The 27,642-nt window shown below is 38.8% G+C and overlaps 2 protein-coding genes and 2 pseudogenes across 12 annotated transcripts; 3 read left to right on the top strand and 1 right to left on the bottom strand.

The window, feature by feature from the left end:
• On the top strand, nt 1–15,930 carry LOC149029465 (pentatricopeptide repeat-containing protein At5g39350 pseudogene; annotated as a pseudogene). 10 transcript variants are annotated; one of them, XR_016171174.1, is made up of 7 exons: nt 1–3,160; nt 3,233–4,266; nt 6,197–6,313; nt 6,987–7,428; nt 14,417–14,509; nt 14,709–14,803; nt 14,950–15,930. The product of XR_016171174.1 is annotated as a pentatricopeptide repeat-containing protein At5g39350 pseudogene, transcript variant X8 (transcript). The 10 variants fall into 10 exon arrangements; XR_016171173.1 differs by lacking the exons at nt 14,417–14,509; nt 14,709–14,803; nt 14,950–15,930 and having other exon boundaries at nt 3,233–3,343; nt 3,904–4,266; nt 6,987–7,913; XR_016171168.1 differs by lacking the exons at nt 14,417–14,509; nt 14,709–14,803; nt 14,950–15,930 and having other exon boundaries at nt 3,233–3,343; nt 3,890–4,266; nt 6,987–7,913.
• Nucleotides 10,674–13,765, bottom strand: LOC149029466 (uncharacterized). The gene is made up of 3 exons (XM_089143431.1): nt 12,861–13,765; nt 11,854–12,717; nt 10,674–11,739 (listed from the first exon to the last, which is right to left on the bottom strand). Exons 1-3 carry the CDS (start codon nt 13,763–13,765, stop codon nt 10,674–10,676), a joined length of 2,835 nt encoding a protein of 944 aa, XP_088999557.1.
• Nucleotides 15,931–19,009: 3,079 nt separating the features above from the next.
• LOC149029464 (disease resistance protein L6 pseudogene) lies at nt 19,010–19,483 on the top strand (annotated as a pseudogene).
• A 1,043-nt stretch (nt 19,484–20,526) lies between these two features.
• On the top strand, nt 20,527–24,227 carry LOC149029463 (disease resistance protein RUN1-like). Its single transcript, XM_089143423.1, has 2 exons — nt 20,527–20,761; nt 23,341–24,227. The coding sequence occupies exons 1-2, from the start codon at nt 20,527–20,529 to the stop codon at nt 24,225–24,227; spliced, it is 1,122 nt and encodes a 373-aa protein (XP_088999549.1).
• Nucleotides 24,228–27,642: the final 3,415 nt, after the last annotated feature.

Below are 27,642 nucleotides of genomic sequence, written 5' to 3'. Positions count from 1 at the left end.
TTCTTCAGTGTAGCGGTCCAAAGTAGAGCCAGAACGCTTGTTCCTTGATAAGGGGTTCATTTTTCAAACCGAACCTTTTCCCGAATTCTGTACGTTGGTTGGAACTTGGAAGCGGTTGTGTTGTGCCCTTCTGCATTTGGCCCCGGCAACGAAGACTGGTTGTGCATTCGACGGCTGCCCAATAGCTCCTCCTGTAAATTTTTGTGAGATCAATGGAAGCGAGTAATGGACGGTTAGACGATTGACGAGAGGGGTTCGGGGAATCCTAGATTGATGAATGGCACATCACATGCCTTGTCCAAATCCAAGTCCCTGCTCATCACTGCAGCCCAATGTGGATCCCTGCTGCGACACTGTGGCACTACTCGTTCCCTTGCCAACACAAAGAAACTCCACGCCCATGTCATCACCTCCGGCCTTCTCTTCTTGGACCACTCGGCGCGCATCCGATCCAGCCTCGTTACTGCATATGCTTGCTGTGGAGACGAATCTAATGCCCGTCTTCTATTCGACCATTTGCCTCAAAGGAACTCCTTATTATGGAGCGTCATGATCAGGGCCTACTCCCAGAACGGTCTATCGACTAATGCACTCCACCTGTTTGTTGAAATGCTCTCTTCGGGTGACAGTAATCCTGATAATTTCACCTATCCTTTTGTTCTCAAGGCCTGTGCTGAAATGTCGTTGCTTAATGTTGGTATGTCCATTCATTGTCGAGCATTGGCTACTGGGTTTGATTCAGACACTTACGTACAGAATTCTTTACTATCGATGTATATGAACTGTCGCAAAACGGAGATGGCTAGTCGGGTTTTTGATGGAATGCACGGGCGGACTGTAGTTTCTTGGAATACGATGATAAATGGGTACCTTAGAAATGGAATGGCGGAAGAATCTTTGGTCATTTTTGATTGGATGATGGGAGCTGAGGAGAAGCCTGATCATGCCACCTTGGTCTCTGTTTTACCTGCGTGTGCTCATTTAGGGGATTTGCAGCGGGGAAGGGGAGTTCATGATTTGCTAAAGGAGAGGGGATTGGGGAATTATATTCCTGTGAAGAACTCATTGATAGATATGTATGCCAAGTGTGGTAGTTTGGCTGAGGCCAGACTGCTCTTTGATGAGATGGGTGAGAAGGATGTGGTGTCATGGACGGCCATGATTGTGGGGTACCTTTCAAATGGTGATACAGCAAGTGCATTAACGCTTGGTCATCGGATGCAACTGGAGGGGGTAAGGCCTAATGTGGTAACCTTGGCGGCCCTCCTATCTGCTTCTGCCAGTTTGTTGACTCTGAAACACGGCAAGTGCTTACATGGGTGGGCAATCAGATGCAGACTTGAAGCAGATGTTATGGTGGAGACTGCCCTGATTGACATGTATGCAAAGTGTACCCACATGCACCTCAGCTTTCAAGTTTTCATGAAAGCTACAAGAAAGGGAGCAGTGCCTTGGAATGCCCTCATCACAGGATATGTTCATAACAGATTTGCAGACAAAGCAATAAAAGTTTTCAAACAAATGCTGATGGAAGAAAGGGTCAACCCAGATCGTGCTACCTTGATTAGCCTTATTCCTGCTTATGCTGATCTGGCTGATCTGCAGCAAGCCAAAAACATACATTGTTATCTAATGGTTTCTGGATTTCATCCAAGCGTTGAAACTGCCACTGGTTTGATTGATATCTACTCAAAGTGCGGAAGCCTTGATTTGGCCCATGAGCTCTTCAATGAGATCCCCGAAAATGTTAAGGACACCGTAGCATGGAGTGCAATCATTGCTGGGTATGGACAGCATGGGGATGGTAGGGCTGCAGTTTCACTTTTTAATCAGATGATGCAGTCTGAGGTGAAACCAAATGAAGTCACATTCACATCTGTTTTGCATGCTTGCAGCCATGCAGGGATGGTGGATGATGGCTTATGGTTGTTCAAATATATGATTGACAATCACCAATTGAGACCTCAAACTGATCATTACACTTGTATTGTTGACCTTCTTGGCCGTGCAGGTCGACTAGAAGAGGCTTACGAACTGATTAAAATGATGCCATTTGAGCCCAGTCACGCTGTCTGGGGTGCCCTATTAGGTGCCTGTGTGATACATGAAAATGCCATGCTAGGAGAGTTGGCTGCAAAGCAACTTTTTGAACTAGAGCCAGACAATACGGGAAATTATGTGTTAATGGCCAAGATTTATGCTGCTGTAGGAAGGTGGCAAGATGCAGCAAATATAAGAAGTATGATGAGTGAAATGGGATTAAGAAAATCACCAGGTCACAGCTTAATTGAGGTTAGAAACACAGTTAATGCATTGTGAATCTGTGATATCTCTCACTGACTAAAAGTGTGTCCATGGAAAGCCAAAAAGCTCCAGTGATAAATCAAGGTGGACTTCTGGATTGGAGAGTGTTGGTAGGACACTATCTATAGAAGAGCAAATTCAGGGAGTAGCAAAAGGTCCAGTATATGTGGACTTGATCTGGTAGGGAAAGATTGGGTTTTTTTTGGATTGTTACCATGAACTTGTAATATCTTTTTGAGTCATTGGAGCCATGTTCATCCATGGATTACTGCCAGGGTGATCGAGTGTATGACAAGAGGCAGCCAGACAAAGCTGGGGAAGCTAGCAAAGCAAAATTTTGGTTATCAGAAAAGAGTTTTCCCTAGTTTTTTACTGTCTCTGTCCATGGGAAGGACTCACCAAGTCAAATATAATCACTGCAGCCATCCAGATTCAGGTAGCAGATAGAGCTTTGATTCTACACAAAAGGTAGCACAATTAACACCAAGGAAATGGACATCAAACAGATTTTCCTCTTCCAGCTTACTTAAGTTGAACTGCTAAAGACTGTACAGGTTCTCACTCATCCCTCAAGAAAAAACAATGTATCAGGTTCATCTCTGCACGGGGGAAATTGCTGTGAGAAACTATGAAAGAAATATTATTGGCATGTGTGAATGCAGAATCTATCTCTAGCTTTTCTCGCGTCTTTTTTGGTTGTTTCTTGGAGCTACCTGTCTGACATCTAGGGAAAGGAGATAGAGACGGTGCAATTCCATTGCAGCAATGGTTATCTTCGCACTGCTGGTTTTTTGTCACAAGGTCTAAAACCAGTAGCATTGGGTGGAACCTGAAATTCCATTTGATACTTAACAAGGTATTATACTCTTGTGTTTGGTTGTAGTGTGCATCTTTCCAACCTAACAAGGTATTGTACTCTTGTGTTTAGGTGTAATGTGCGTGTTTCCCCAAAGACATGTTATGATATGAAGATCTAGTTCTGGAATTCACAGTTGAGCAATATATCTTGTGAGATGAGTCTCTTGTCCGGCTGTGCAGTGTAAGTATCTCAGGAACAGGAGTATGTCATTCTATCCTTCAATTTTTCTCTGAAAATGTTTTTAATAGGAGAAAGAATACTTGGTTGCATACCATATGTTAGTGTTTCTTTGTGTCTATCTCTGTCTCTTCTCTTCAATGAAATGACAATACTACCCCTACCATGGGACGGAAGTGAGAAAAACACAGAGATATTGAGGTAAATTATGCAACTAGACATGGAACTCATCTCAGACTCTTTAGGAAGAAGAAGAAAAATTCAGTGAAGAACCAGGCCTTGTTGGCTCTCGTTTTTTTGTAAGGCTGTGAGCCTCCATTGTTCCTCTGTTCTGTGCTTTTTGTTTGGATTTTGCGCTTTGTTCTTTGTATTCTCTTCCCCTTTGGTCAATAAATTTTTTATTTGTCTAAAAACTAAAAAAACCCTAGTCCTCTTTTTGTTCATTTCAAGTGGTCCCTAAGAAAGGTTAAAAAAGAAAAGATAAATAATAGATTAAATCTTTGTTAGCAACCACCGCAGCTAATGTATTTGTTTCCACATGATTATCAGTTACACTGTTACAGGTTCTACCAAAAAAGAAAAGATCATCAGTCCCAAAGGCCAAAGGATCTAAAAATATTGGAGGAGGCTAAATGAGACTACCCATCTTTGTAGTATTTTGGGTAAGCGTCTTCTACATTAAACAAAAGTTTGGGTAAGCATCCACCTCATTGAAATTTGGGCTGTCATTCTAAGAATTTATTCTTGAATTTTGGCAAAAGGTAGAACTTCGATTCAGCCTAGCATATGAAGGTTGGGGTGACTGGGTGAAGCGTCTAAAGCGTCTAGGCATGCGAGGGGTTTTGTACATAAACATGGATTTTTTTCTGCCATTGTCAACTAGTCATGGATATATTATGATTCAACCATCGAATCAACTCGACTATGTATGATACATGATTATTGATTTCTCATCTCCATCTAATGATTGAAGCTCTGATCGTCCATCTTGTGGAACTCATGCATGAAAACTTTTGTTGCGTAAATGTTAATATTTTTAGATCTCATTTATTTGGAAGAGAAATGACTATTTTACTTCAAAAAATATGGAAAAGAGAAATCACTATTCTAAAACCAAGTGCGTCTGTTTTTATAAAAAATAAAATTTGTACAAATGGACAAAATTGAAATCAAACATTAATTCTTATACTTATTTTGCATGAAAAGAGAAACCCCTTTCTAAAACCAAGTGCGTCTGTTTCTAGGAAAAAGAAATCTATGCAAATGGACAAAATTGAAATCAAACATTAATTCTTATACTTTATTTTGCATGAACATTTGAAAATAATTTAAGAATATGAACAAGGCATGTTGTCACGGTCTTAGTTATTGACTAAGCCAACCGTGCCGGCACTTAGCACTTACTTGTACTAAGTCAGCCTAAAACTTAGCTAGAGAAAGTAGAAGAAAGCTTAGAGCTCAAAGAGAACCTTGAGAGAACTTGTATTGATCACTTACTTGATGCTTTGTACAAATGAATCCCTCCCCTATTTATAGGTGAGGTAGGATACAATGAATGGTTGTGATTTGTACAAGTGTCTAGAATCTAATGGCTAGGAATACTCTAGTGGATCTAGATATTTCTAGGGACATTTCTAGAGACAAGATATTTTCTAGATGTAGATTCCTCTAGAACCTCCCTTATTTCTAGAATGTGGGCTAAGTGTAGCTCATTAGTATCATTTCTAAGTTGGGCTGGGCCATGTGTGGCCCATTAGTAACTTTAGCTAAGTTGGACTAGACCATGTATGACCCATCAATATTATATCATTGGGCCTAAGATAAATTGGACCGTGTCAATGTGCTTGCTTGTCAGCGAAAGTATATAGCATTTTCAACTTGCCACATAAAGATTAATAGTAGCTATCATATGTGGATGGTTGTAGTTTTTGAAAATTATTTTATATCTATTCATCAAATTTCATCTGGATGAGATTTGTGATTTTGCATCTATTAACATTATTGAGAGTCCTAAGTTGGAAACAATCAGAATTTTTTTTTTTTGGTAGGAGAATGGTCAGATTTTAAAATCATAATGGTTCCTGAACTGACTAAGATATTGATCGATTGCCTAAAAACTTTTGGACCTATATTCTATTGTGAACAAGAAGATCTGCTCTAAATTTCCATCCAATATGACAAGACAAAGGAAAAGATATAAAGCGATACTTATCCATGTGTTGAAATGGTGGCCGGGAATGGAACTGAAATTCCATCTAAATCATAATGTTTTTTTGCATCATCTTAAACAACAACAACAACAACAACAATAAGCCTTTTCCCAACTAAATGGGGTCGGCTACATGGATTCTTGCCCTCCAATCGGCGCAGGCCATGCTAGATACAAGGCCAAGCATACATATCCTTCTCACCACTTCTCCTAGGTTATCTTAGGTCTACCCCTAGCTCTTCTAGTTCCTTCAATATGCACCGGTCACACACCCCCGGGGCGTTGAACATGGCGTGCCACCTCAAACGACTTTCTCAAAGCTTATCACTATGGGAGCAACTCCGACCAACTCTAATATGATCGTTCTTATCTTATCCATCCTAGTTTTGCCACTCATCCATCTTAGCATCCTCATTTCTACTCACCGAGTTTATCTATATGATTCTTTTTAACAGCCCAACACTCTGCACCGTCCATCATAGCTGGTCGGACAACGGTCCTATAAAATTTTCCTTTAAGCTTTAATGGAATACACCGATCACATAAGACCCCGGATGCACCTCTCCACTTCATCCACCCTATTTTTGCATCATCTTAAAATGGATTTTAATTTATATCTGCAAACCGATCTTGATAACGATATGCAGGTTATATACATGGAGCAGAAAATACACTCACTTCTAGTGTCTAAGCTCTTCATCTAGTGCTGTTGATTTGTTACCCAACTGGAAGCCAATCAGTTTTCATCCCCATTTGAGTCACAGGTATGCTTTTCTATACCAGATATTGTGTTCTGTGATTCTTTTCTGCCCTTGATTGAATGTTTCCTTTTCTGTTCACCCTGCCCTCACTATCTCAAAGGGGATATAGGTGCGTATACTATGAAGTTTTAATTACCAAAAAAAGGAAAAATATACATTTCTTAGAATATTTTTAATTTTGAAACGATTCTACATGTGGGTAGGCCGTATATGTGCTTAGTGCTCCACTTTTCTCCGTTAACTTGTGTCAATATGTTTCTTTCACCATGGGTGGTTGCCTTCATAAATTTTGACTTTGCCTTCTTCCTTCCTATTTCCTTCGTTTCTCCTCTCATTTGTTTCTCTTTCATTGCTTAAAGAAAAGCAATTGTAAGTTTCTGATACATTTCAGCACGGCTGGGGTTATGACAAAGTTAAATTCTGTTCAAACTAATTTCTGTTTTACCACATAGTATTGTACAAGAACCTACTATAAATAAATTTATTATTTATCTCATGATATGCCCACACTTGTTGCCTGTTTCTGTGCTTTGATGTTTGAGTCCTTCCTATTCAATCAAATTTTAATGTCACTTAAAATGATTGCAATCACAGATTTCTGGTAATTCTGCCATTTCCTTTAGCTTGATGTTTACTGCTATTGGCTGGCTTTGAGATGCTTCTTTTTTAATTGCAGGATGCCAGAGAAGAAAAAAAATTGACGATGCTGGTGATTCCAAGTATCCCTGAGGACTGATCCGTCACTTTTTGTGAAGGACTGAATTCCTTGCACTGGCTGAGAATTGGTCCCGGTTGAAGGTCTGTGGGTTTCCTCTGTTTCTTTTTTACTCCATGGTGACTGGGAGAAGCCAGAGTGGTTCTTCAGTTGTAGTCCTCTGTCGTTTTGATAAACTCTGCATCATACCTGAAGAACAGGTAAATGCTCCATTTTATCAATTTATGTTCTGGTTGGAAGTTCCACTGTTATGGTTTTCTTTCTTCCAATTCCTCCGGTAGTTTGAATTTCTGTCAATTGTCAATTTATTCAGTCGAGTTGAGTTTGGTGAAGATTCAATTGGTTTGGAACTTAATATTGGAACAGCATTTAACTGAGAATTTTCTCAATCAGAGATCCTCAGGTATGTTTTTCATAACTTAATACTGAAACAGCACAAAAATTACACTGACCCCCTCCCTTTTTTTTTTTTTTTTTTTTAAACTTTTTTCTCTCTTTATGAGATTTTAAGTAAAATTCTATTTTTGTAATTAAACGTTTTAATTTTTGCTAATCAAGCAACAGCTAAGGCTCAAGTCCTACAAGGGACTCGAGCTCAACAGTTATGTTTATTGGGGGTTCAGATACAGTAGAGAAGCCAATGTAGAATGTATCTTTTACTGTGTAGTGTTAGTTATATCTAAGTCCTTGTGCTTGGATAAGAGCATTAGAGAAAAAGGCACAGGATTTGCTGTGACCCAAATCTTCTGCTTGGATAACAAAGAGGACAATTGCCCCTTGATCATATAATAAGATATTCTATCAATTGCATCAATAAGTTCTCCACCAATTCCTCCATGATCCCAAATATTTTCACTGTGTGGATAATCAGAAACATCAAATAGAATAGTGTAGCCATTGTCAACATATATCATCTTAGCTTCATTTAAATTAGAACTAGGGCATTAGGTTCTATTGCCTGAGAGTTGTATGTCCAGAAAAAGGGGTATAAGATTATTGTAGGATCATAAGAGTGAAACATGATCCAAGAATCCTACCTTGAAAAAAGAGTCATAATTGCTTTTTTAGGCAGAATGATCTACATAATTTTGCCATAATATTATTATTCAATTAATTGCTTGTCAAATGTTCATATACAGTACAGTGATGCCTTCCATGAACAGAGAATAGCCAATGTCAGTATATATCTTCTTTGCTGCATTTTAAATAGAAATAGGATACTAGGACCTAGTGTCTGGACAACAGCATGGCTGGGTAGAGAAAAGCAATAAACAGAAACTTATGTATAATAGCAGGATTGAACATGATCCAAATCTTCTGGTCAGTTAATAAGATATAATTATTTAAATTCTTATCAAATGCATCAATAAACACTCCACCAATTCCTCCATGATCCCAAATATTTTCCATATTCAAGAAGTTAAGTAGGATGATCTATGATCTCATTTGCCGCCTGTTTGATGACCATTTGAACATAGACCACACAGTTGGACGTGCATTGTGAGACAAGACAAAGGTTTGTCAGTTCTCTAATTCATTTTTTTAATTCCTGTAATTTATTGTTCTTTTTTCCATTCTAATCCATTTCCACCCAAGAGCTCTATTTGGCAAGTGGAAAGAGAAGCTTGTGGCATGTTTCTGTAATCTCTTACTTCTCTTGTCTTCTAAGACTAAAAAATATAAAAACTGGAAAAGCTGAGTCCAAGTGAGCTGCTTGTCACGGCCTTAGTTATTGACTAAGCAAACCGTGCCGGCACTTAGCACTTATTTGTACTAAGTCAGCCTAAAACCCAGCTAGAGAGAGTAGAAGAAGGCTTAGAGCTCAAAGAGAACCTTGAGAGAACTTGTATTGCTCACTTACTTGATTGATTTATACAAATGAGTCCCTCCCCTATTTATAGGTGAGGTAGGATACAATGAATGGTTGTGATTTGTAAAAGTGTCTAGAATCTAATGGCTAGGAATACTCTAGTGGGTCTAATATTTCTAGGGACATTTCTAGAGACAAGATATTTTCTAGATGTAGATTCCTCTAGAACCTCCCTTATTTCTAGAATGTGGGCTAAGTGTAGCCCATTAGTATTCTTTCTAAGTTGGGATGGGCTAGGTGTGGCCCATTAGTAACTTTAGCTAAGTTGGACTAGACCATGTATGACCCATTAATATTATATCATTGGGCCTATAATAAATTGGACCGTGTCATTCTCCCCCACCTATTCCGTCGACGTCCTCGTCGTGTTTTCATCGTGGAACCTCCTTATTTGTTCTTGGAACTGCCACAATGCGTTTTTTGGTTCCCAACTTGCTTCGCTCTCGGGCAATCCCTTCCACTTCACCAAATACTCTCGACTCGGAGGCACTCCACGTTTGCGCATTACTCGATCCGCCATTATATGTTCTGCCTCCTTGTCATAGGATGTCGTTATGCTCGTAGGTGCCCTTGTTGAAGTCCCACGACTAGGATCCTCCGCATCTCCTTGGTAAGGCTTCAACATACTTGCATGGAAGACAGGATGGATCTTGAGCTTTGGTGGGAGGTCTAGTTGGTAAGAAACCTTACCCACCTTCTTCACGATTTTGAACGGGCCTTCGTACCGACGGACCAGTCCTTTGTGCACCTTTCGCAAGGACTTGAATTGTTGGGGTAGTAACTTCACCATGACCATGTCCCCTATTTCGAAGTTTGCAGGTCGTCTATCTTTGTCGGCCCACTTCTTCATCTTCTTTGTGGCTTTGTCTAAGTAGGACTTAGCCACATCCAACCTTTCTTGCCACTCCTTGGCGAACTTGTAAGCTGAGGGGCTCTTTCCCGTATAACCCGTCACTATAGTGTGTGGTGTTAACGGTTGTTGCCCCGTGGCAATCTCAAATGGGCTTTGGTTGGTGGCCTCACTTCTTTGGAGATTGTATGAAAACTGAGCCACATCAAGCAACTTGGCCCAATCTCGCTGGTTGGCACTCACAAAGTGCCTCAAGTATAGCTCTAGTAAGTTGTTGACACATTCAGTTTGCCCATCCGTTTGGGGATGAAAGCTTGTTGAGTACCGCAATGATGTGCCCAACAACTTGAACAACTCCGCCCAAAACCTCCCCGTGAAGCGAGGGTCACGATCGCTGATGATTGATTGTGGCACCCCCCAATACTTGACCACATTCTTTAGGAATAACCTAGCTACTTCTTCCGCTGTGCAATCTCTGGGTGCTGCCACAAACGTGTCGTATTTGGATAGCCGATCTACCACCACCATGATTGACCCACATCCTTCGGACTTAGGAAGAGCGCTGATGAAGTCCATAGAGACACTCTCCCAAGCACGACTTGGTGTAGGCAATGGTTCCAACAAACCCCGTGGTGGATGTTGTTCCACCTTGTCTTGTTGGCACACAAGACAAGTCCTTACATAAGCCTCAACATCATCCCTCATCTGAGGCCAATAGTAAGCCGCTTCCAACAATGCACGAGTGCGTCTTTGCCCTGGATGACCAGCTCACTTGGTGTCGTGGCATTCATGGATAAGGTTCTTCCTTAGGTTGTTCCACTTAGGAACAAAGATCCTCTTCTTCTTGGCATAGAGAACACCATCCTCTTCCCAAAACCGCCTTGTTTTGCCTTCCTTGGCTAGGGTGAGCAAGCCCTTAGCCATTGGGTCAATGCTTGTACCCTCCCTTGATAAAGCTCAACAATTCTCCTTCCGGTTGGCTAAGAGATGCCAACTCCGCCTTTCGACTTAGTGCGTCGGCCACCTCGTTTGTTTTCCCTGGTTTATACTCAAAGGTGAAGTCAAATTCCGCTAGGAAATCTTGCCACCTAGCTTGCTTCGGACTCAACTTCTTTTGAGTTTGGAAGTAACTCGTAGCCACACTATCCGTTTTTACCACGAACCTCGATCCCAACAAATAGTGTCGCCATGTCCTTAGACAATGCACCATAGCGGTCATCTCCTTCTCGTGCACCGTATAGCGCCGCTCCGTCTCGTTGAGCTTGCGACTCTCATATGCAATAGGGTGTTTTTCTTGCATTAACACCCCTCCAATTGCAAAGTCGGACGCATCCGTATGTACCTCGAACGGTTTGCCATAGTCCGGCAAGGCAAGTACCGGTTCTTCCATCACCGCCTTCTTTAAATCATCAAAGGCGTCTTGACAAGCGTCGGACCACTCCCACGCCTTGTTCTTTTTTAGTAGATCTGTGAGTGGAGCTGCCCTCTTGGAGTATCCTGCAATGAACCTTCGGTAGTAGTTTATAAGGCCTAGAAAAGACCTCAACTCGCCAACCTTAGTAGGTGCCTCCCATTCCTGAATTGCTTTCACCTTGCTCCCATCCATTCTCAACGTTCCGCCCCCTACCTTATGACCTAGGAACATCACCTCTTCTTGTGCGAATTCGCACTTCTCCTTCACATATAGTTGGTTCTCCTTTAGGGTTTGAAGAACCAACCTTAGATGTTGTGCATGTTCCTCCAATGTGTTACTATAGATGACGATGTCATCCAAGTACACGACCACAAACTTGTCGAGGTAAGGGTGAAATATCTTATTCATGAGGGTGCAAAATGTGGCTGGTGCATTGGTGAGGCCAAAGAGCATTACTAAGAACTCGTATGCCCCATATCTAGTCACGCAATTAGTCTTCGGTTCATCACCCTCCGCGATGCGGACTTGGTAATATTCGGACCGCAAGTCTAGCATGGTGAAGTATCTTGCACCGCCAAGCCTATCATAGAGATCATCAATCAAAGGAATGGGATATTTGTTTTTGATAGTTACCTTGTTGAGTGCCCTATAGTCGATGCATAGCCTCAACGACCCGTCATGCTTTTGTTAGAACAACACCGGTGCTCCATATGGTGCCTTCGACGGTCGGATGTAGCCTGCATCCAATAGCTCCTTGAGTTGCTTCCTTAATTCCTCCAACTCCGGCGGGGACATCCTATATGGTGCCATTGCTGGTGGTTTGGCACCCGGCTCCAACTCGATTGCATGATCCACCTCCCTCATTGGTGGTAGTCTTTTGGGTAGCTCCGGGGGCATCACGTCCTTGAACTCCTCTAGAGTTCTCTTGATCTCCTTTGGTAATGCCGTCTTGGAGACATCCTCCTTGTCTTCTAAGAGTGCCGCCAAATATGTAACTTGCCCCTTTTTGACTCCCTTCTCCAGCTGCATGGCCGAAAGAAGTTTTGGCCCCTCCTTAGTCCCTTGTACCGTCGGGACCATACATGGTGCTCCCTCCTCCATGATGCACACCTTGCTTATGAATGGCATGGGTACGGCCTTGACTCGTTTCATGAATTCCATGCCAAGCACCAATTCAAAGTCATCCATTGTCACGACTGACAAATCCACGGAGCCTTTCCATGCCCCAATCGTCATCTCGACTCCCTTGGCAACTCCCTCGATAGAGCGTGCCTTCGAGTTGATGCCTTTAAGGCTCCCTCTTTCCTTGCTCGTTTTGAGCCCCAAACGCTTTGCCTCCTCCGTTGAGACAAAGTTGTGTGTTGCCCCCGTATCAACTATGGCCCTTGCCATTTTGCCGTTGATACGCACCTCTACGTACATCAACCCCTTTGTTGATGTAGGGGCTTTGTCTTCCTTGGCCTTGATAGCACCAAGCCGTTGCAATGATCCCATGTGCACCTCCTCTTCGTCTATGTCTTCGAGGAGTGCACTTAGGGCCTTCCGTTTTGGGCAATCCCTAGCCCAATGTGGTCCATCACAAAGGAAGCACTTGTCTTTGGGCTGGAATTTCTTCTTCTTTTCTTGCTTGCCACCCTCCTTGTTCGAAGAAGACTTATTCGTGCCTTCCTTTGTGTGGTCGGTCTTCGACCCCTTCTAAACTCTATCAAGGACTCCGCCGCCGCTATGGCCGTAGCAAGATCTTGTACACCTCGACGTTGTAGCTCTTGCGAGACCCAATTTTGGAGCCCATCCATGAAGTCGAAGAGAAGTTCCTCTTCGGTCATACTCGGGACCTCCAACATGAGTGTTGAGAACTCCTTCACGTAGTCTCGAATCGACCTCGTGTGCTTTAGCCTCTTGATGTTCTTTCGGGCCAAGAATGCAGCATTCTCCGGATAAAATTGCTTCTTAAGCTCCTTTTTGAAGTCATCCCATGTGTCTATGGTGCACGTACCTCTTTGCATGTCGTTGTACCTTCGTCTCCACCATAGAGCTGCGGTCTCCGTGAGGTAGAGTTGCACGGTCTTGATCTTGGTAGACTCGTCCTCCATTGACGTAGCCTCGAAATACCGCTCCATGTGCCATAGGAAGTTGTCAACCTCCCGAGCATCTCTTGTTCCCTCAAATGCTTTGGGCTTTGGCACCTCCACCCTTGGTGCTTCACGCCACACATTCCCTCCAGTCATGGTTCTCCTGCACGTTGCTACCTCTCTACTCAATTCGTGCACCCGAGCTTCCACCGCGGCGATCCTTTCCACCACTTGGGTTTGAAGAGCATCAAGCTGCTGTTGTTGTTTGTGCTCCATGGTGTTGAGAGCACCCAATAGGAACTCCTTGAGCTCGTCCATCCGGCCATCGAGCTCCTTGGTCCTTTGCTCCCCAACGTCAAGGCGTTCCCTTGCCTCGGCCATCGCCAACTCTACCCGTGTTAGACGTGGCTCCATAGTAGCACCAACTTCAACAGACTTCTCCTTGCCCTTGCGCCTATCCTTGGTGGTGTGGTTCTCCCTCCCACGGTTTAGCTCCTCTTGTGCGCCATTGAACGTCTCAGACTCGCTTGTCATTGTGTCTTCCCACACGCTTGACACACCCAACCGAAGCTCTGATACCACAAATGTCACGGCCTTAGTTATTGACTAAGCAAACCGTGCCGGCACTTAGCACTTATTTGTACTAAGTCAGCCTAAAACCCAGCTAGAGAGAGTAGAAGAAGGCTTAGAGCTCAAAGAGAACCTTGAGAAAACTTGTATTGCTTACTTGATTGATTTATACAAATGAGTCCCTCCCCTATTTATAGGTGAGGTAGGATACAATGAATGGTTGTGATTTGTACAAGTGTCTAGAATCTAATGGCTAGGAATACTCTAGTGGGTCTAATATTTCTAGGGACATTTCTAGAGACAAGATATTTTCTAGATGTAGATTCCTCTAGAACCTCCCTTATTTCTAGAATGTGGGCTAAGTGTAGCCCATTAGTATTCTTTCTAAGTTGGGCTGGGCTAGGTGTGGCCCATTAGTAACTTTAGCTAAGTTGGACTAGACCATGTATGACCCATTAATATTATATCATTGGGCCTATGATAAATTGGACCGTGTCATGCTGTACACATCTTGTCCTTCAAACCAGAAAACATTGCTATGGAGCTGTCTTAAAAGATCATTTTCATTTGCATTCATTACTGAATTGATATTTCTTCTTCTGAATCATTTTGCAGGATAATGTATCTATCAACATTGTTTCATCTGGATGAAGTTTTTTGTGGAGAAGACTGGAATTGCTAAAGCTGTGGAACAGGGAGCTTGAAAAAGTAAGCAATTTATGGACATAATGAAAATATGAGCATGTAATATGTGCTTTTGGGAAGCAACCACCATAAGTCAAATGCTGTATTCTCAAAATGAGTTTGATTTTTCGTTTTGAAGTTACATATAAAGCTCATTACCATAATTTAAATAATTACACAATTAAAATCATGGAAACTGAACTTGTTCCTCTTTTGTCCCCAGGCTGTCTATTTATGGCTTTGAGATTATTTGGATTCTAATTGTTGATATAGAGCCTGATGAGCATGTGAAGCAAGCAATGGATGAAATTTATGCTGGTAAGTACCTTATAGATAATTTGATCAGTTATAAAATCTTACTTCATTCCTGTACTATTCGATCTTGCACTTGCATGTTCAGAGAGTGGTGAAAACAGCAGTGTGACAACTCTCTGGGAAATGTTTTCCTTGGATTTCTTTGCTAGGTGACTATTCATAGTGCAACCGAATTGAAGGATGCAATAGCCAACCTATGACATTTCGTGAATAAGAGATCTTCTAGATTCGCCATGTCTGTAGTCTTCAACAGTTCATCATATGGTCAGCATTCTTGGAATTGGAGCTGGCCTTGTCAATGAAAGGGTGAATAGTAAATTCATTTGTACAATCTTTACAGTGCCTTTTGGTGCTCAGAGTATTATAAATCATTCTGTGCATGAGCCTTTGAACTATTTTGCTAACCCACCTAAGAAATTTGTCTATATATGTGATAAAACCTTTTCTATTTTACGAATTTATGCACACAATACTTTGGGCTTAGAGGATATAGTAGCTGAAAAGAATGCTTAATTCCAGTGGTATGTATTACTAGTAGCTGAGCATTAGAATTTGCTATTTTTATGAGTCTTACGTGATTCGTGTGTTAATTATATAACAGCGAGCTTGAGGAGGTCAGAAGGATTGTCTTGGCATTCCTACATACACATTGTGAATGCAATGCTAATGAGTATTCTCAAGTTCTCTTAAGGGACATAGAAGGCTGAAGGAGTTATGTGCACTTCCAAGCAGGATATTGTCCGCTAAAGAAATCCAAGACATGTCTCTACTACTATCCATGGAAATATGATTGTCAACAGATATTTGAGGAAGAAAATTTCTTAAATACTTCCATGGCTTGCAGAGATCAAGACAAGTATTTTATATTAAATTTCTTAAATGTTTTTTTGGTTATTCTTCCATTCAAGTATAAAATTTTGAGAAGTCAAACAGGGAAGTATGGGGTCTCTCTTTCTCATTGTGAGATGATTTTGAGTACTGGATGGAAATAATGGGTTAAATTGTTTAGTTGATTCTAGTATATAAACCTTGGTTTTCTTGTTTGTCTTTTCTTCTTATTTTCTCTAATGAATGGAACTTTCTACTTGGGAAAAAATGTATTATTTGTAGGGATTTATTTGAAACCTTATGTTTAAAAAAAGGGGTTGTGCTTCAGTGTTGCTGCGCATTAAATGCACAGCACGGTGAAGCCAACGGTCGAGATCGAAATCTCGGTCGTCCGTCTCTAATATGATCAAGAAAAGTTAGGAATTACTATGTATCTTAATTGAACTCCTTATAGTAATAGTATGAATTTAAAATAGGATGATGAATACATAAGTGGATCAGAAGATTCCTATGTATAACTTTGTTCAAGGTTCTCTAATACGTTTTGTTCCAGGTTCTCTGTACATTTTGCTGTATCATTCATAGCCTAAATTCAAAAGAAGGAAAATTGATTTCCAACATCCGTACTACTAATTAAAGTTCTTTTTACTGTATGTTTCTGATTTAGGTTCTCTTAATTATTTCACCTGTATTTTGTTTAATTAGTTTGTCAATGCATTTTCTCATTAAATTTTGCTATAAATTAGTATTGAACGAGGGATTCTAGCTTCTAAGGTGAAAATGACTCCCTCGAGACCATCCCAAAACTAAAAAATAAGAAATATCTTAGTATGATATGACTATAAAAGGTCAAGAAGTACCTTGCCACTTATTCATATTTTTATGAGATGTTATTTTTATGTGTTGTATTTACATAGGAAACAAAATTTTGATTAGCTGTAAAATCATCCACAATTAAAAATATTAATATGATAGAAATCCTGAGGGTTCTTGATTTGAAGAATGAGTCGTGTTAAATTGAAAAGAAAAAAGAAAAGGCTACTCAGGTCTTTCTTCTATATTTTTTTTGGGTACAAAACGGGGTCGAAGGATGTGAAAAACAAAACCAGATGAAATTAAACTAAAGCACCACTTTTTAGAAGAACCTCTTAAGGATGTCTGTCATTTCTTGCGGGAGATTATTGAAAAAGACCAGACCCTCTCTTCTATTTAATCCCTTGTTAGACAGTCAATCAGTAGTCATGTTATTTTGACGCCTTACATGACTGAATCTGACATGGCCTCGAGAAGAATATAGGCTACGAATTTTAGCAGTTAATCTTTCCATTAATCCTTGCTCATTAACCCCTGGGTCCCTTCTTTGATTGCGTGCATTTCCGCCTGTACTACATGGCATAGAGGCATTTTGATAGCAAATTCTCCTTTGAACATGCCTACTTGATCCCAAATCACCCCAACCAATTGAGCGTAACACTCCTTCACATTCACAACAGCATCCGTGTTACATTTAAACCATCATCTTCTTGGGCAAATCCACCCTAAAACTTCCAACTTTTTACCTGGTTCAAGAACAGGGGTTCAGCATGTTGTCCAAGCTTCCTTAATGACACGATAAAATTCCTCGATAATGAGCAAATCATTTCCTGGTCTGGATAAATCTACCTCATGGGTATCCCACAATTTAACCATCGTATACTATTACTACCATGGAACTCAGGTTGTTGTGGGTAATCTTTCTCTTAGCAATGCTCCTACAACTGGATCTGAAACTCTTGCTAATAGGATTAATCTTGCAGGCTGACCAGTTTTTACCTGAAATTTCTTGCTCTCAACACTGATTTGGGTGAATTTTAGGGGTTAGAAAGAGAGCAAATAATGAATAGAAACAGAGGTTATTTGACTTCCCTCTCTCTCCATTGGCAAAAGCAGAGGAATTGGATGGCAGTGATATTGAACCCACAACGCCCACCAGAAATTTCACACTGAAGACAATTTCGGTCTGTTCCCCAGTTCAACTCAAACCCAGATTGCAATTTGCAAGGCCCTAGCGTAAGTGTTCCCCATATCCGTCACATTAGATGAATTACTAGCAGGCACGACTACACTCATCTCACAATACTACTTCAAAATGTTCCAATATGACCCTAAAAATTGCTGAATCCAATCCATGTATCAGTAAACACATAAGAGCATGAGAGAAATATAGATAAGCTTGTTTTGATTTTAATTAAAAGAAGACGATGAAGAAGAGGCAAACTCAGTTTGAGTTTTCCGCATAAGATGTCTCTGAAGCTCTTACTGGAATTGGAGGATTTTAAGCATGGCTGGTCATAGATAGAGACGCTTTAATTTTGGTGGGTTTCTTAGATATTGCTGTAGTTGCATTTTTTTGTTCTGCAAATTTTTGAGAAATTGATACAAGTTGAAGCAATAAGCAGAGAACACATCATAAGAGCTGGGTTCAGTACAATCCAATAAACATTAACCCCAGAGGTGGCGAGCGTTCTAAGTCACCCAACCGCCGAAACAGCTCGTTGGAATCACGGCCAAACCACACCACTCCATGTCGCTGCAACCCACCCTTTTGGCATCTCTATCTATCAGATGGGAGCATTATTGTCATTCTCCTGCCAAGGCCATCCATCTGGATAACTTAAAATTTAAATTTTAAATAAGTTAAACAAATGTAAATGTATTTAAGAAGAAATTTTATTAATCATTTGACAATAATACATGTGGCAGGTGTCATGTAACTTTGAAGGTAATAACATTAGTGGTCATTAGTTTCACCCAAAAAATAAAAAATAGTAGATGCTATGTAATTTTTAGTCTTTAGTCAATGGAAATCTCGCTTGGCTATTATTGCTTGAAAATGGCTCAAATTGACCACAGAAGAAAGTGGTTTCTAGAGAGGTTTTTTCTCTTCATTCTTTAGGAAGTTTTCTTGAAGCAATGGTGTCGCCTATAGAGACCTTAAGCTTGAAAATCACTAATTAATTGTGTGAAATATGGAGGAAGGTTGTAAGTTTTGATATTGAAGTCCTAACGTCTCGCTACTAATTGGAATATGCTTTACATCCTCAATAGGATTATAAATGTACAAAAACAGATAAAAAAAACGTGATTGAATAAAATTAAAACAAACGTTGGAAAGTCTTCCACGCATGCCTGTGAATTGCTCTTTACTAGTTGGTCATTCTCATTTAGCATTTTAGTGGTTCAGATCCGAAGCTTAGAGAGTTCATGTATCAGTTTTCCTTGTTGTTTAACTTCAGACTGTATATTCACCAAGAATACTTTCAAGACAACCCACAGATCATCAAGCTTGGCACGTCTCACTTTAGGTGACATTTGAAAGAGTCAAGCAATCAATTTCATACAATGGCTGCAGCTTCTCAACAAGCTTCTTCTTCTTCTGCGAGTTATGGAGTGTTCTTGAGCTTTCATGGTACTGGTTTTGCAGACCACCTCTACCATGCTTTAGTTGGGGCTGGAATTCGAACTTTCAGGGACGATGAAGAATTGAGTAAGGGAGAAGAGATTGCTATGAATCTACTCGTTGCTACACAGCAATCAAAAATCTCAATCCCCATTCTCTCGATGAATTATGAATCTAGCAAATGGTGCCTCAATGAGCTTAAGGAGATCTCTAAATGCAAAAGAACAAGGAACCAGACCGTATTGCTTGTTTTCTACAAAATTGAACCCACGGATGTGCAAAACCAAACTGGGGGATACATGGCCTTTAATGAGGAGCACCCAAAGCGTTTTGACGAGGCAACAGTGCAACAATGGCAAGATGTTCTACAAGAGATAGGAAAACTAGATGGATGGCATATCAAAGAGGGCTTGTAAGTACAACACTTTTTTTATTTTATTTCACATTATAAAGTTGTTTGTATTTCTAATCCTAGAAACTCACAAAAAAGTTGCTCAAAATTAGTAGACATGTGGTTGGATCAATAAATAATAATTTGGGTTTAGAGTTACCTAAGACAATTTTGTAGGATTAAGAGCTAAAAATATCTGAGATACTGTCTATTACTTTTTCACCTTATTGCTCCCTATGAGAGATGTTGATGAAGAAACAATACCAAGATATATATAGAAGTACATAATTGTTAGGTTTTTTATAAAATCTATATTAAGTTTCAAAATTAGTTTTTGTATTTCTTTTATTTAATTATTTTGTTAGTATGTGGGACCAATGAGATAAGGGTGGTAATGAGGCACCATGAGTAAAGGAGTCCCTTCATGACCTTGGTTATGAGGCTCTTCATGACATTGGTCATGGGTCTTAAAGGTCTTGATCATGGTGGTGTGGTGGGCTTACTTGAAGGGTGGAATTTACTTAAATTCTAACTCTTATCCTTCAATTCTCATTTCAATTTCATGACCATTCATGAGTGGGGTTAAGGTTATTGAATGGATTAAATCTAATTCATTGCCTTAAGAATCCTAAGGGGTGTAAGGTGAGGTTTGAGCCTATATAAACCCCTTCCTTGCATGTGGGGTGCAATAGAGACACTCCAGTCACTTACATTATTTGTTTTCCAAAGTTCATTTATTTCATTGAGTTGTCTAAGTGTTGTGCTCTAGCTTTTGGCTCCTTGAAGGGACTAGAAGAACTACCTCATCTTCTAGTTGGAGGTTGCTTTATCTTGGAGGTAGTGTGGCGAAGAACCCTTGGTAGTAGGGTGCATCAATTACCTTAAAGACAGCACTCAAGGTGTGACTTAACCTCATTGTTCGGTGGTTCGTTCGGTTGCAACATCAAGCTCTCCGGATTGGTAAGGATCTTCATCTTTCAATTGTGTTGCAATTTCATTTTAGTGTTTGGTAGAATTTGTAATACAATTACCCAAGAAGTTCAAAGTAATTGATTTCTGAAAGATCCAATGGCAAGTCTTGGAGATGACGACTTCAACAAAAACGAAAACAACAACAATGAGGTTGTTGATGGAGTTAACACCATAGGAGATCCTTCAAACAATACTGTTGAAGGCAACGTCAACAAACAAGGTGACGACACATTCGTTGGCATAGATGGTATGAAATATCCATTCCTTGCTACCCGTGATTCAATCTCCACTAATGTCATGCCAACAGTGACAGATCTTATCCTAGTTTTGGGTAAGATGAGGATTGTCATTGAGTTCGAAAAAATCAAACAGTTTGGAGGTCAAAACTTCAAACGGTGGAGGCAAATGTCATTGTTTGCCTTATCCCAAATTGGGGTGGCATTTGCCTTGACTGAACCCATCCAGAAAAAATTAATGATCCTATTAAGGAAGGCAAAAGGGTGGCTTGGATTCAAGCGGACTACTAATGCAAGAATCGAATTTTGAATGTATTATCTAATGACTTATACCATGTGTATAATTCATTAGAATATGCTTATTTGATTTGGGATGCTTTGGTTAAGAAGTATTCTCTTGAAGATGCTGGTTCAAAGAAATACTTGGTGGCTAGCTTTCTAAATTTTTCTATGAAAGATAGTGATACCATATCAACCCAAATTGATTTATTTCAAATTGTGGTTGGGAAGCTAGCAAAAGAGAAAATGATCTTACATGAATAATTTGTAACCGGTGCCTTGATTGAGAAACTTCCACCTTCATGAAATGCTTTCAAGATGTCTATGAAACATAAGAAGACAAGATTGACCTTAGACCAATTGGTTGTAAGGATTAAGATTGAAGAAAGGAACCGGTTCAAAGACAAGGGTGAAAAAGACCTTGGGGAAATAAGCTTAAAAACAAACTTGGTGGAAACCAACAAGCAAAACAAAAAGAGGAAAAGTCCTCAAGACTATGATGAGTCTTCTAAGAAGAAGAAATTGGCTTGTTTTGTTTGTGGAAAGGTTGGCCATGTCAAAAAAGATTGTAGGTTCAAGAAGGGAAAAAACTGAAAAGACATTTTTTTCCTATTCCAGGGGCTCAAATGATGAAAATGTATTTGTAGGAAATGGATATCTTAATGAGGGTTTGTTTGTTCTTAGTATTTCAAATGTTGTAATTGAAAAGTCTAGAACTTATTCTGTTTACTTTGTTGTTTCGTTCAATACTTATGATTTGTGCCATAGTAGTGTGAAATATATCACAAAACTATGCAAGTTAGGGATGACCACCGATAAGATGGAATCTTCCAAGGACAAGTGTAAGACTTGTGTGGAGGCTAAGTTAACCAAAATGCCGCACAAGACTATGGATAGAAAAAGTGATCTCTTGGAATTGATCCATAGTGACTTAAGTGACTATAAGTCATATGAGTAAAGGGGAGAACAATTATATTATCACCTTCATAAATGATTATTCTAGATATACCATGATATATTTGCTCAAATCAAAGGATGAGGCCAGAAAGACATTTATATTTTACAAAACGGAAGTTGAAAATCAACATGGCGAGAAGATTAAAGACTTAGAACCGATAGAGGGACTGAGTATTTTAATCTTGATAAGTTTTGTGAGGAAAATGAAATCATCCATGATAAGACCGCTACGTATCAACTGGAATCAAATGGGGTAGCAGAAAAGAAAAATAGATCTCTTAAAGAGATGATGAACTCCATGTTGTTGAGTTCTAATGTACCACTTGATATGTGGGGGGAAGCCATGTTGACATCTTGTTATCTTTAAGAAAGAATAAGGTGTACAATGGTAAAAGGAGGCATATACGCCTTAGACACAATTTTGTGTGACTAACATAGATGAAGAAATGATAGCTATCGATTATGTGAAGTCTGAAAGGAATCAAGCTGACATGTTCACAAAGGCTATGTCTATCAAAAACTTGTGTGTTGCATCTACAGGAATGTGGTTAATGCCTAATCCTCGGGGTCATATTATGGATACCCTACATATATGAAGATGCTAAATACCTGAATTAGGTTCAAGGGTACCCCCAATTAGGTACTCTTTTTATTTCTCAATTTATTTATTGTTTCTCTTTTTTTTTTTTTTTTTTTTTTTTTTAATTTTTTATTTGATTTTATATTCTTTGTTTCTTTATTTTGTCTACAATTTTTGCTATTTGATTTTATATTATAAATAAAATGTCTATAGTTAGTGAGGTAACTAAGTACCATTGGTTGCATTTCTTACCTTAAAAAAAAAAAAATTTGGTTTGCATCTGACATTTTAGGGTTGAAGTCATGTGTATTTTCTTTTTCTTTGTTGTACTGATGCTTTAATTTATTTTATTTTGTTGAAAAAAACTATCATTATCAATAATTTACCTATTTTTATCAAATATGTGTGGGCCCCACAAAATATATGTGAGTTTATTCCTTAATATAATAAAATAATTCATACGTGGGACCCTCAATGGGTCTTAAGGACCCATACAACATGTGTAGCGAAAAACCATTGGTGCTTTCCCAATCTGGATTTCAATTCTTCGGCCCCCAATAACCCGTCTATATGCAATATTGATTTATTTCTTATTCTTTTCTTTCTTTCTTTCTTTTAATTAATTAATTTATTATTATAATTTTTTTTACATCATTCATACTCTTATGTATTTAGTGTTTTCTTGTTTGAGTTATACAGGCATGAAGGGAAGTTGGTGACTTGAAATTGTTAAAAAAGTTTCAAGTACATTGAACAAGAGTCTCTCTCATGATCTTGACAAGCTAGTTGTAATTGAATCTCATATAAAAGAATTGTTAAAACTATTAGATATTAAATCTGACGTCACAAAAATTGTAGGGATCCATGGACTTGGTGGTATTGGAAAGACCACAATTGCTTGGGCTACCTATAATAGGATCCTTAATAAATTTGAAGAATATGCATTTATTAGGAATGTTCGTGAGGATGCTAGAAAATTTGGGATCCAACATCTACAAAATAAGCTTATGAGATCCACCTTAAAAAATGAAAGTCCAAATATTGATGATGTAGAAACTGGAATTAAAGTGATCCAAGAAAGATTGTCCACAAAGAGAGTTCTTTTTATTCTTGATGATGTGGATCAAGATGTTCAGATGGAGTTTCTAATTGGGGATGGAAATTGGCTTCATAGTGGAAGTAGAATCATTATTACAAGTAGAGGTAAGGATATTCTAATTAAAAATAAAGCAGTGCTTTACGAGCCTAATTTAATGAACTTGGATGATTCTCTTGTACTTTTTAGCCGTTATGCATTTCAAATGGACCAACCTCAAGAAGATTATATGGATCTCTCAAAAGAAATTGTTAAAATTACTGAAGGACTTCCATTGGCTCTTCGAGTTATTGGTTCATCTTTATTTTCCAAGAAGAAATCAATATGGGAAGAGATGTTGATGAAGTTGCAGATGGCTCCTAGTCATGATGTCATGGAAAGCCTAAAAATAAGTTATGATGGATTGGGACATGCAGGGCAACAAATGTTTCTCGATATTGCTTGTTTTTTTATTGGAATGAAAAAGGATTTTGTGTGTTATATATGGGAAGGCTGTAACTTTTTCCCTCGATCAGAACTTGAAGTTCTTTGTGCAAATTCTTTGATAACGATTAATGAAAACAATGAGCTAGGGATGCATGATGTGATTCGTGATTGGGAGAGAGATTGTTCATCGAGAGAGTCCGAACGTAGCCGAGGTATGGTCTAAAGAGGAAGCTTTGGATGTACTCAACCGACAACAAGTATGTATTCAATATATATATGTATTCAATAAGCTTTGGTCATAATTTTCTTGATTTGGTTTGACTGTTTTCTCTATTGAAACTTTTTCATATACTAGTATAGAAAAAGATATTGTGAAAATAGGAACATGATTATTCATTTATGCTTTTTGCATATACATGTTTTATATGCACGTTCTTCATTTTGTTTACGTGTTGTGAGCAGCACTATGCTTGGTGTACCTCATGTTCCATAAATTCTATTTTTGAAATGCCTATTGCCTTCAATTAGGGACAGGTTATTGCTCCAAGAAGAAGCCTTAGAATTCAGCAGTTACCTGCGCTAATTTATACGCCATTTTTTAAAAGAGAGAGAGTTCATAGACATTGGGCTGATGCTGCAGCTGAATAGGAGGAACAATAGGAGGAGCTGCATCATCATCAGGAGAAACTGCACCACAATCATCAGCAGCATTTGCTGCTTCAGCTTCAGCTTCAGCTGCAGCTGCAGCATGAGCATGAGCATGAGCACGACGACCCAATAAAACAAACAATTTTTTTTTTTTTTGGTTTCTTTATTTATCATATAACTGTTTTTTTTTTGCCTTTCCAAGAGCTTTTCTCCATTATCTATTATATGTCAAGTTCTCCTGACATGGATACCAATTAGCATGAACTGTATTGGATTTTGTCATAAGATTCATCCACATAATTCATTGAATTTGATCTCCGGAGTTTCAATTGCCAAAAAGAAAAGACCTCTCAAGTTGCATATTCATGGGAAATGAACGAAGGAAAGTAAGATTTAAGGTATTACAATATACGTTGGCAGCCTTGGCAAACTGAACACGGGCAACCACATGGAGGTATTACAATACGACGTGGAGTAACAGGAGACGATCCACCACTATCATCAGCATCAACACGACCATCAGCAGCATCAGTAACAATATGACGTGGAGTAACAGGAGACGATCTACCATAATCATTAGCATCAACACGACCATCAGCAGCATCAGTAACAATATGATGATTATGGTAGATCGTCTGCTGTTACTCCACGTCGTATTGTTATTGATGTTGCTGATGGTCGTGTTGATGCTGATGATAGTGGTGGATCGTCTCCTGTTACTCCACGTCGTATGGTAATACCTCCATGTGGTTGCCCGTGTTCAGTTTGCCAAGGCTGCCAACGTATATTGTAATACCTTAAATCTTACTTTCCTTCGTTCATTTCCCATGAATATGCAACTTGAGAGGTCTTTTCTTTTTGGCAATTGAAACTCCAGAGATCAAATTCAATGAATTATATGGATGAATCTTATGACAAAACCCAATACAGTTCATTCTAACTGGTATCCATGTCAGGAGAACTTGACATATAATAGATAATGGAGAAAAGCTATTGGAAAAGGCAAAAAAAAACAGTGTTTTTCTGAAGCCCACTTGTGCATGTATTTAATTCAAAAGCGAAAATCCACTCTCTGTTTGTGTTGTGATTCAAGCTTTGAACATCTTCTGTTAGTGACTAGGATTCTGGAAGTGTATGACCTCATGGAACTGAATTTTAAAGATTGAATTTTAAATTATATCTTTAATAAGACCCATCACCCATTCATATTATAAAGGAATCCTTGATTTCAGGTCGTATGTCATTTATCCTTAAATTGTCAGTAAAATAGAATTAGCCAAAGGTTACTTTGATGGACTGATCAAGTTGCTAATAATTAGATGATATATATTTCATTGATATGGATTATTTTGCTACATCCATAAATTTGATCCCTGTATATCTGATTAAAAAAATAATAATAATAAAAAATCTTTCTTCCATTTGATCCGATCTAAACAAAATTAATTAATTGAAGCATGTTCTACATTATTGTAAAGTGTTTTTTTTTTTTTGAGGGGGGAGGGGTTAAAGATCATTTTTATATATAGGGATTACTTAAGAGAAGACTACCTAAAATAGAGTAAAAGCTACTTGAAGAGGGCTACCTATCGCGAGAGTGAGAGCTTGATAGTGAAGAAAAGAGAATTAGTTTGATAGTGAAGAAAAGAGAATTAGAGTTTAGAACAGAGGTTGAGAGAATGAATGCTTAAGGGGAAATTGAGTTAAGGCCGCTGGCCACATTTAAGAGAGCTAATGTCCTCTATTATCTCCTGATTGTTTGGAATTGCCCCAGTATGGTTGAGCCCTTGAAAATTGGAATCAGACATAAGAGGGAAAATTTTCTTATCCCATTATAATTATTGCACAGAGCATACTCACCTGCAATGATTCCCATTTGGTGTAGAGTTGTAAGCTTTCTAAGGGCAACAACATCCAACAAATTGCTATGCTTATCCTCACTAATTGTTGCAGTTACTGTGAGTTCCAAACCAGTTATATATCTATGTTGGAAAACCCATTTTGAGGGGTAAAATACAATTACAATCAACTGGAAAGAACCACAAAAGAAAAAGAAAGGACTAGTAAAATTATTTTCTTCAAATCACACCCATTTTGAGTGAAATGGGAAGTTATGGCATTGACAAAATGTCTATTATGGATTTTAAAGGTTTTTTTTATTATTTTAAATAAGACTAAAACTGATAATAGATGTCAAATAATTTAAAATAATAAAAAATGTTCATAATTAAAAATGATAATTAATACTAAAAAGAGCCCTAATACTGTTAGTTTTACATATAAAAGGACATATCTACCCTTAGTGAATCTTAATATAAGTTTTTAAAAAACTTAAAAGTTGACATAAAAGTCAGCCAATTTTGTAGAGTTAATTGTACTTTCTCATGAGAACTTTTAAAAAACTGCCTATGAAAATATTTTTTTTGGGTAAAAGATAATTATAATAAATTTAATAAAATAATAGCATATTACGTTTCCTTTTTTTAATGGTTTGAAATAGCCAATGATGGGTTAGTAAAGTGGTTAAAGACTCTAAAATAATTCAAAACATAAGGAGTATAAACATAAAAGAATAAATTTCAAGAAATATAAACATAAATATTTGCACATAAATATTTGCAAATATTGGGGTGTAAATATATTTATTTATTTATATTATTTTTTATATTATATTATTATTATTTTTCTTTGTTTGGATTAATAGCTTCTAAAATGTTTGGATGGGAATGAGAATATTAATGCTGGGACCTTCCCATGGGGAGGTTGGGCCTTTAACTGTGGGCTTCTTGTGATTTTTTTCTTTTTTGAAAAATGCCCAGTAAGCATGATGGAGTTCAATAAGCATATGAGGAATGCACCGCTGAAGGCCAAGGAGTCAGATAACACAAACCTATACTTTTCAATAGCAAAATCTAGTGGAGTTCATAAATAATAAAATCTAAGGCGTGGGACCCACGGCATGCAGCACCCTACCGCTGTGGGTCCCTGCG

This window comes from Hakea prostrata, chromosome 1, assembly GCF_041222555.1.
Source record: "Hakea prostrata isolate BN-2017 chromosome 1, UWA_Hpros_2, whole genome shotgun sequence".
Classification (NCBI taxonomy): Eukaryota; Viridiplantae; Streptophyta; class Magnoliopsida; order Proteales; family Proteaceae; genus Hakea; species Hakea prostrata.
The sequence above is the reverse complement of the archived record's forward strand: the minus strand, read 5'-3'. Positions and strand labels throughout refer to the sequence as shown.

Bases quoted from the DNA above. Each gene is read 5' to 3' on its own strand.
- LOC149029466 (XM_089143431.1), bottom strand. From the start codon at position 13,765: ATGACAAGCGAGTCTGAGACGTTCAATGGCGCACAAGAGGAGCTAAAC. The intron at 12,718-12,860 runs GTTTAGAAGGGG...ACATTGGGCTAG, and splicing joins GCGGCGGAGTCCTTGATAGA to GGATTGCCCAAAACGGAAGG. The intron at 11,740-11,853 runs GTTCTAACAAAA...TCTCTATGATAG, and splicing joins CCATATGGAGCACCGGTGTT to GCTTGGCGGTGCAAGATACT.
- LOC149029463 (XM_089143423.1), top strand. From the start codon at position 20,527: ATGGCAAGTCTTGGAGATGACGACTTCAACAAAAACGAAAACAACAAC. The intron at 20,762-23,340 runs GTAAGATGAGGA...CAAAAATTGTAG, and splicing joins AGATCTTATCCTAGTTTTGG to GGATCCATGGACTTGGTGGT.